This window comes from Lagenorhynchus albirostris, chromosome 9 (genome assembly GCF_949774975.1).
Source record: "Lagenorhynchus albirostris chromosome 9, mLagAlb1.1, whole genome shotgun sequence".
Lineage (NCBI taxonomy): Eukaryota > Metazoa > Chordata > Mammalia > Artiodactyla > Delphinidae > Lagenorhynchus > Lagenorhynchus albirostris.
In genome coordinates this window covers 51,015,011-51,024,227 of record NC_083103.1, presented here as the reverse complement: position 1 = coordinate 51,024,227, position 9,217 = coordinate 51,015,011, and the positions used below count along the sequence as shown (strand labels likewise).

General features: G+C 55.5%; 2 protein-coding genes across 8 annotated transcripts in view; one reads left to right on the top strand and one right to left on the bottom strand.

The window, feature by feature from the left end:
* Window positions 1-5,324, top strand: part of FAM168A (family with sequence similarity 168 member A) — a 235,165-nt gene extending 229,841 nt beyond the window's left edge. For all 7 annotated transcript variants that reach the window (XM_060159970.1, XM_060159967.1, XM_060159968.1 and 4 more), the window contains 3 exons: window positions 3,213-3,281; window positions 4,756-4,975; window positions 5,090-5,324. Coding sequence is in view for 1 of the 7 variants with exons in the window: in XM_060159971.1 (XP_060015954.1) it covers window positions 3,213-3,281; window positions 4,756-4,787 (101 nt within the window). In the remaining 6 variants the exon portion in view is untranslated. The remainder of the gene's footprint in view (window positions 1-3,212; window positions 3,282-4,755; window positions 4,976-5,089) is intronic.
* An 885-nt stretch (window positions 5,325-6,209) lies between these two features.
* Window positions 6,210-9,217, bottom strand: part of ARHGEF17 (Rho guanine nucleotide exchange factor 17) — a 51,089-nt gene continuing 48,081 nt past the window's right edge. The window contains exons 19-21 of the mRNA XM_060159957.1: window positions 8,820-8,994; window positions 8,436-8,705; window positions 6,210-7,739 (exon numbers count right to left, since the gene is read on the bottom strand). Coding sequence (XP_060015940.1) covers window positions 7,543-7,739; window positions 8,436-8,705; window positions 8,820-8,994 — 642 coding nt within the window. The 3' untranslated portion in view covers window positions 6,210-7,542. The remainder of the gene's footprint in view (window positions 7,740-8,435; window positions 8,706-8,819; window positions 8,995-9,217) is intronic.

The following is a 9,217-nucleotide window of genomic DNA, read 5'->3' as shown; positions in this document are numbered from 1 at the left end:
GCTGGGGCTCCGCGCGTCCTCCTTACCTGGCCGCCCCGCAGCAGCTCCAGCAGCCCAGCTCCCAGGCCGACGCGGTGCCCGAGCCCGGCTCGGCGTGCGCACGGGCGGCCACGCAGCCTGCGCGCCTTTTGAATGAATCGCCGCCCGGTCCGGGAAGGCGCGCAGCCCCGCCCCCGCGCGTCACGGCCGCCGGCCCCGCCTCCGACGTCAGAGCCCAGGTTCGCGACCCCCGCCCCCTGGAGACCGGCATGGGGCTCGCGCTCTGCAGCCCGGCCGTGCTGTTTTGTGTCGCCATCTCTCGCGCTCCCCGGGAACTGCAGGGGGCTGCGCCGGACAAGGCCTCTCGGATCAGCCGCTTCTGGGCTCCAAACCAATAAAGAAGGGGTTGCAAGATGCAAGATAGACTGGAGACTTGGATGCTTTTCTGAGACCTGTCACCATTGCCAGTGCAAACGGGGCCACCGCTGTCCCTCCCTGGGTCTCGTTTTCCTCCTGGAAATCGGCAGTCAGGGACAACGACCTCACTTTGCCTTGTTGAAGAGGCCCAGGTCCACCCCCAGAAACCCCACCTAGTTGTTGAGAAAGGCCTGGTGAAAGTGAATCTATAATGGAGGCCCACTTGGTGGTCTCCTGCCCATTCTTCAGGGCCCAGCCCAAACCTCCTTCCTCCAGGAGACCTTTCCTGTCTCCATTCCCCGCCCCTTCCCTCTCTGCAAGGATAGTTAGTCCCTCCTTCCAGCAGGACAGATGATACACTGCTGTCCCTTCCCTACCACCAGCTGTCCCACCCTGCTGATTCCCACTGCCAGCCATCAGGGCGCCCAGCAGGGGGTGACTAAGGACCCCAGGGCACTATTCATATTGTATTACCAGCTCTGTGAATCGTGCCCCTTGGAGTTGTGCCATATGGTGGGCCAGAACTGGAGGCAGCAGCTCAAGAGCCAGGGTTTCCCCAACTCAGTACCATTCAGGGGATCCCAGGTGGCCCTCCCAGGACAGCAGGGCTGGGAGGAGATGCAGACAGTAGGGAGGGCCTTGTGCTGGGGAGGCAGAGGCCTGGCTGGGATCAAGATAATCACAGCTCATGGCAGAGGTGGAGGAAGGTAAATAAGTTGTTAGGGATACATTGTGAGGGGAGGTGGAGAATTCTAAATAAACTGTCATAGCATCTGAGCCATGGGGTGAGGGGGTGGGAAAGGTAAGGTCTCCAGGGTCCAGGAGATCCCAGGAGGAGAACTGGATACCTGCAGAGGGAGGGGGAAAAGGGAAGAGTTTCCATTTCCTTGGGCCAGGCTCAGGTTGTGAGGGAAGGGCAGAAAGAGCTCCAGGTCACTGATATTGGGATCATAGCACCAGCCAGGCCCCTTGTATGTCAACGGACACCCCCAGAGGTCGGTCAGGGGTGATCCCACATCCGAGCCCACAGAAGGAGTCCAGAGAAGATCCATGCTGGGAACCTGCTGAGGGGGCTAGAGCAGCCCAGGACGCCCTCTATCCCTGCAAATGTTTTCTTTGTAAGGGGACCTTCTATGCCCCAGTTCCAAGTACGGGAGTTCAAATGGTGGCATTTCACACGCACCCAGTAGGCCAAATGGGGATATGCTTCTTGGTCAAGGAGCACACTGGCTATTAATCAGACATCCTATAGAGGGTCCAGGCCTGTCTCTACTACCAGCTCTCAAATCCTTCCCCAACTCAGTTTCCCCATCTGAAAATTAGGCTGCCAAACTCATTGCCTGGAGGTCATTCCAGTTCTCTGTGGGAGGAGGCGATCTGCCTGACGTGGCCGAGTGGGAAGGGTGAGCAGCCACCAGAGACAGAAGAAATGACCAGGGATGGAGAGGCCAAGGCTGTCCCTCCTGTCCTCTGAACCACAGCAAGCTGCAGCTGGGACCCTGCCCAAGAGTCTGGGAACATTTAGCCGCTACAGTGAGGAGACAGGGAAGGAGTTGTGGAGGCCGCGAGAGAGATTTAGATCGGCTTTTTATGGAGGTTGGAGAACAAAGGACTCTCAGAATCACAGGCTTTTAAAACTCCTGGCATCTCAGATGGATCCACGGAATCTTAGCATTACAAGCCCTGAGCCCAAGGACCTCAGAGACGATCTCGTTGAACCTCTAATAGTGCAGCCAGAAAAGTGAGCCCAGAGAAGGCTCACACCTCATCCTAGGTGGCACAGCACAATAAGCTGGGATGAGCTGTGGTGATCCAGAGGCAGGGACATGGACTCCATGTCCCACTGAGACTCTCCCCGAGGTGGGGTGGGGATCCTGGGCCACAGGATTAGAGGAAGGGGGGTGTTTGCAGGGGATCTGAGCAGATGGCAGCCCCTGGGGTTATGGACCAGAAATGGTGGTACCCTCTGCTGGCTACCCTTAAATTCCAACGTGGACGTCCAAAGCAAGAGGAAATGTCCCAGCTCAGATTTAAATTTCAAAACTCTGCACTTGGCCAACCCCCCAACTGGCCAAGTTCTACCTCAGAAGGTGGGCTGTCCTCCTGCGTTTGTGCCTTAGCTCCAGGGGGAGGGTGGGCTTGGTTTAAGGAAAAACTGGGGTTGGGAGGCCAGGGTGGGGCTCAGCTTGGGGCAGGAGCTGAGCTGGGGCTGCTAGGCCTGAGAGCTGGGTTCTGTCCACCATTTAGGTCCAGACCCTGGCTTGGGTTTGGAATCCCACTGGGGTTGGGCTTTGGTGTCACACGGTTAGGGGTCAAGTCCTAGTTCCGCCATTGTCAGGTTGTATGGCCTTAAACTAGTGACCTCACCTCTCTGAGTGCAAGCTCACCTGCCCAGGGTGTTGTGAGGATCTGCTGAGACTCCATTTGGGGGATACCAGCTTATTCTAGGCTGCTGGGCTCAGAACCCCCATCTGCTCCCTCTGGTCCCCCACCCTCAGTGTTTGCCCTGTGTCTCTCCACAGCCCAGCATCTGGGCTCTGCCCCCATTTCTCCCTGAGGCCTGCACATTGCCCCCTCCCCGTTCAGACCTGCATCCTTCCCCTGACCCAGCCTCTTCACTTGTCTTTGCCAGGCAGGGCTCCTCATTGGCCATAATGGGCCCAAAATAGCACTTCCCCTTGCCGCTTCCTGCAACCTGGCCTGTGGCTTAAGGTCTGTGAGGACAGAAGAGAGACTTGGCCTTTGGCAGGCATGCAAAAGATGTGAAGAGCTCTCAGAGGTCACCTGGGTAAACTTTCTTCCTTTTCTGACCACAGGAAATCTTCCTGCCTGGTTCTCCTGTACACCCACCCCAGCCTCAATGCTGCCTTGCTGTGTGATGTTAGGTAAGTCTCTATCCCTTTCTGTGCCTCATCTTCTTTGTGAGGTAGATGTCTACCTAAACCCTGCTGCTTGTCCCTAGCCCAAGGAAACACCTGGAGAACACCCTTGGAGAGATGGCTTTTGGCCCTGACTCTCTCTTCTGAAGTCAGGACATCCTTCCCAAGGCTGGTCTGAGGAACATGCGTCAGATACCTCAAGAGTGACTGGATGTGTCTCTAGCTGCTCAGACTCTGTGTCCTGTCCTCCAGCCACCCCATGTGGCTGCCCTTCCTCTCTTCCATGAGGCACAGAGACCTGAGCAGACAGATCACGTGTGAATCCAGGCTCTACTGCTTAGTAGGCAGGTGACCTTGAGGAAGGCTTTTAATCTCTTTGTACCTCAGTTTCCTCACCTGAAAAAGATGATAATAATGGTATCAACCTCCCAGGACCACTGAGGATTAAACCGGATGATTCATGCTCCTGGCTTGCAGCAAACAATAAATGGCAGCTGGGGCTATTGTTTTGTGACATTCAAGACCTAAAAGGGGATCCCAACTGAATTCTCTAGATTTAATTAAACAGATACTTATTGAGCACCTGCTGTGTATCAGGCACTGCAGGTGGCCTGGGGATGGAGCAATGAACAAAACGTCCCTCCCCCCTCCTGGAGCTCACATTCTGGCTTCCCTGCCTTTTCCTCTTTCCCCTCTGCTCCAGCTGGGCCTACACCTTGGACCCCTCGCTCCAGGCTCCCCCACCCCTCCTTGCCTTGATTCAAGCTGTTCCTTCCCTCTCACATCAAACCCAGCGGGATCTTAGTTCCCCATCAGGGACTGAACCCGGGCCCGCAGCTGTGAAAGCGCAGAGCCCTAACCACTGGACCGCTGGCAAAGTCCCTGGCCGTGCCCTTTAAAGCCGTGGTTCTCCACCTCACTAGCAAAACTAAACCATGGTGTCAGAAGCCAGGGTGGTTGTTACCCTAGAAGGGGAGACTGGGAGGGGGCACGTGGGGAGCTTTTGCATGGTGGAACGTTCTCTTTTTTGGCCGCACCACGCAGCATGTGGGATTTTAGTTCCCTGACCAGGGGTTGCAGAGGCTACCCCTCCTGCAATGGAGGCGTGGAGTCTTAACTGCTCGACTGCCAGGGAAGTCCCAGAAGGTTCTATTTCTTGATCTGGGTGCATTTATGAAAACTTACCTAGCTGCCCACTAATGACTTGAGTACCTTTCTGTACAGACGTTATACTTCAACTGTTTTCCTGAAAAAATTACTGACACCTGGGTCCTACGCTCAGCATTCTCATTTAATTGGTCTGGAATGTGGCCTGGCCCCCTCAGGTGATTAGAATGTACAGCCAAGATTGAGAAGGACTGCTTTAGAGGAGCTAGTTCTTCCAGGCTCTCTCCTGGGCTGGGTGCCTAACAACTGTGCATCCCAGGACCTCCCTGCCCACAGTTGACCTGCTCAGGGCTGTGCACCTCTCTCCCCACAGGCTGCCCAATGCCCTGGGATGTGACCTGCTAAGAACAGTGGGCTGGGCTGGGCCCATTCCTACCAAGGCACTTGAGGAAAAATGATGAGGATTCAGCCTTGGGTAACCAGTGCTGAAAGTGAAGTCTATCCAGAGGCGGAAGAGGGCCTAAGGCAGCAGAAGCTGGGAAGCAGAGAGAACAGCAGCTGGCTGGCGGCGAGGCAGAGACCAGAGACTCAAGGTGGAGAGGCCAGGGGTCTTGAGATGGACCAGCAATAGCCGGGCCACTGTACTGAGAGCTATTTGCTTCCAGTTCATGTCTCCACTAATTAGCTCCCCTTTTATTTCTGGGCAGAATGAATCTCTTCCTTGCAATCCAAAGACCTGTGCACACCAAGCAAGAGTCCCGTGGGGGAAAGGATCGTCAGCCCCGATTTACAGATGAGGAAATGGAGACTCAGAGGGGATATAGCTCATCCAGAGTCCCATGGCTAGTTAGTGGCAAAATTGAGGTTTCTGTTCAGCTTCAAAGCCTATGCTCCTTCTATGCTTTCATAAATTCCACCACATGAATGTGGCTTTCTACTCTGTATCTGTGTTTTCTGTAATCCCCTCCTCCAGACTGTCCCAGTAGTGATGCTGCAAGGACATGTTTCACGCATGTCCCATGGCATCAGGGGCCTGGCAGACCCGAGATATGTGTATACCAGTGTGCAAAGCATAAGCCTGCACTCCCCTTTAGCAACTGATTTCTCTAAAGTCTTAATCATTTAGGTTGGAAAATGTTGAAACGTGTTCAGGAGAGCTGAGGCACAATTTGTCCTTTTCTAGAAGTCACCCCCTTGCGCCTTGCCAGTGTACCCTGGTGGGAAGGGCTCTCTGCCCCTGCAAAGAATGGCCCCATGTTGTTGGCCTTTACATCCTTGTGTCTGATTTAATGACCAGAAATCAGACAGACTTGGATTCTACCCCTGCTCACCTTGGCCTCTGTCAGATTCCGAGCCTCATGAGGCTTTGGAGAGCACCGATTCCTGGAGTTGCAGACAGGCTCACATTCGCCTCGTTTTTCCCTTACAGCATGTGTCAGCTTCAGATTTCCAAGCCTTATCCAAGACCCACTGACTCAGGAGCTAGGGGGAGCCTGGAAATGTGTATTTAGATGTAAGTATAATTTATGTACTATGCTCTGTGCTTACAATGTAACCTGTAAGGGATTCTAACATGCAGCCCTGGTTATAGAGCATCTGACTAGCACAACTCTTGGTTTTCCTGACGAGGAAGCTGCAGCCCAGACAGAGGCAGTGACCTGCCTGGGAAAGCACAGCACATCAGTGGCTGCCCTGCCATCTCAGCGCTCTTCTGGGTCTCTGAGTCCCACTTCTGCCCAAGTGGGTGGCTGTTGGGAGGCCCACGCAGCTAGGGAGCCCTGAGGTTGCTGGCAGGAGGCCTCCACGGCTGCCGATGGGGACCAGTCATTTGGTGTTTCTATTTATTGACTCTTTAAACTTCATCATCCAAGGGAAGTTAATACATGACTGTTTGGTAGCAAGAGAAACATAGTCTAAGACCGCAATGACCCGCCCACCCCAAACAAAAACAGAACCAAACAGAACAAAAACAAACCCCAACTGACACCAGACCTTTGGAGCTGCAGCTGAAGAAGCACGGGGGCTGGGGTCAGACTGGCTCCTGCAGTCGGGGGGCAGGGGAGAGGCTGCCCTCCATGGTAGCCTTCCCAGCCGAAGAGGCCATGTCCAGCCCCTCAGCTTTGGGCATCCTTCCTGGAAGGGCTGCCCCTGGCAGGAGAGGGTGTGAAGAGAGGGAGTCAGTGGTCAGAGTGAGGGGGCTCCTAGGTCCACCCTCCCAAGGTGACCATATGTGCCAGTGCATGAGACACAGGGGCTGGGGGGCAACTGTGAGGAGAGCGAGGGCCCTTTCCCTGCTCAGGCCAGGAGAGAGCCCTGGCCAAGGCCCAGTCAGTGTTCCCAAATTCAGAAACCACTAAGGCACTGCCAACAAGCAAGGAAATGCCAAGGCCTGGGGAAGCCCCCCCAACCCAGATGGGAGTCACTGCCTCCTGTAGTCATCACCTTGTTCCGGATGACTGAGGGGACTTGGCCCTTTTCTCTGGATACTGGAGGGCAGCCCAGTCAGGACGAGGCCGTGGAAAGTGTATGTTAAGAGGCAGCGTTTTAGTGCCCCAAACATGCAGTGTGTGTGTGTGCGTACATAATGAGAGGGGGACTGGTCCCTCCAGGAAGGCTAGTTAGGGTCCCAGGGTGGTTCCTAGGGCAAGAATAGCGTTTTTTTTTCTTCTTCTGTCATTTTCTCACATCACTCCCTGCCCCAGGTCATTGCATAAATAAGTGCTTGGGAAGATACACATCTAAAAAGAAACATAAATACTGTACATGGGAAAGGATTCCATCCCCTAGCCCTCCCACTGCCCCCAGAAAACCCTCCAAATATTGCACATGGCCCTCCCCAGCCCTGTGGGGTCCAGGCCCGGCCGTGTCTTTGGTAGAAGCTCCAGGGACAGCGGTCCTGGGCAGCCCACGTGCCCCCCTCCCCACCCCCATCATGACTGGGAGCCCCGGAGCAGCCAGAGAGAGAGCCGGGAAAGGCCCTGGCCCGGCTGGCCCACAGGTGCTCCGTCAGGAATGCTTCCACGAGGATGGGAGGCGGCCCGTGCAGGCAGGGGTGCGGCCCTGGTCAGACACTCCTGGTCGGGGTCTGCCTGTGGGCTTGGAAGAGGCAAGCAGGCTGCGGGCAGGTGGGCGGGCGAGTCCTGGGCCACCATGGACAAGGTCACACCCTCCACAGGAGGAGGTGGTTTGTGCTGTCATCTCGGCCCACAGTCTCACTGCTGCCACCGCCCCCACTGCTGAGTCGGAAGTCCTCGTAGCCGTCGCCTCCACTGATAACCAGCATTTTAGGCCTGGCCGAGGCAGGGCCTCGGTGCCGAGGGGAGTCCCGATGCTCCAGTGAGGGCAGCTTCTCGGGGCCTGGGGGGCGGAGGGGAGGATCCATTAGCCTGGAGGGGACTGGGGGTGGCACCATCTCAACCTGGCTCTCTTCATACTCATTTCCCACTTCCAACAGCCCTTTCCCAGTTAGGCAACTTAAGTCTTCTCTGGACCCAGACAACTCCTGACCGAGGCTTCCCTGCTTCCTGATGCCACAGCTACTACCTCTTGGGAGTACGATTTCCTGTCCTGCCAAACAAGACTTTGCTAACTGGGATCTCCTTCATGTACATTTCCTAATATGTTTCACTTTCTAATCCTCAGGGTCCCTTTCCTATCCTATCTGCCACTCTATTTCTATTTCCTGCTCTGCACCTCACTTCCTGACTCTACTTCCTGTCCTATACATCATTTCCAGTCCTGTTTTATTTCCTGTTGTATATATCCCTTCCTGCGCCATATTCTAATTCTTAGCTTGTAGTTCACTCCCTCGTTCTCATGACATTCTCTGGACAGAATTTTATATACACACACACACACACACACACACACACACACACAGAGTATCCTAATAGATTTTATTTTGGGGTTTCTATAGCCTATTTCCTGTAATATATGCCACTTCCAGCTCTGGATTACGTTTTTCCTCCCTCTTAACCTTCTTCTGGCAGGACAGTGCGGAGTCCTAAACCCAAAGCCGAGGTCCCTGGGTTAGGGTAGGACGTGTAGACCCACCTGTGTCTGGGGGCGGTGGTGGGGTTGAGCAGAGCAGGTTGAAGCCATCTGGAAGCTGGACTGCGGCCAAGAAGCGGACGTGGCCGGTGTGTCCCTGGCCTAGGCCAGCAGGGCTGAGAGGCGCCCGAGGGCAGCTGACGGTACTGGGTGAGGTGGGCATGGTGAGCACGACGCCGGCACTGGTGCCCACCCACAGCAGCTCTTCACACACCAGCAGTGCTGTGATCCTCAGGCAGGCAGCCTTGTGCTGCCGGATGATGGCGTCTGAGCCTGGGGTGGGAGACAGACCAGTGCTGGGGCCGAGTCCTGGCCCTGGCTCAGCCTCCTCAATACCAGGGACAGCAAGTCTCCAGGGAAGGGGCAGTGGTAGAGTGAGGTCAGTACCTGCCAGCATCCTGTGCACGGGAGGTGTGACATCTACCTCTGCCAGCTGCTCAAAGGTGTCTGGATGGTAGAGACACACATGGGCACTACCTTTCAGTGTCACCCACACGCCCAGGCTGGAGTCCACCATGCAAGCCACGCTGCGGCTGGAATCCTGCCCCACGGAGAATGTATGCTGGGGGGCGGGGGTAGAGAGCAGATGGGTGACTGACAGGCCTGCCTTCGCTGGCCCCTCCCTGCCCTGTGCTTCACCAGTGCCCATCCCTCCCTCCTGACGACTCACACCAAACCTCCCCAGAAAGCCCACCGGACTGACAGCAAAGGCAGCCTTGCTCCTTGGTCTGGATGATTAACCTTTCAAACCTTGGTTTCACTGAAACCTCAGGAATTAAAATGGA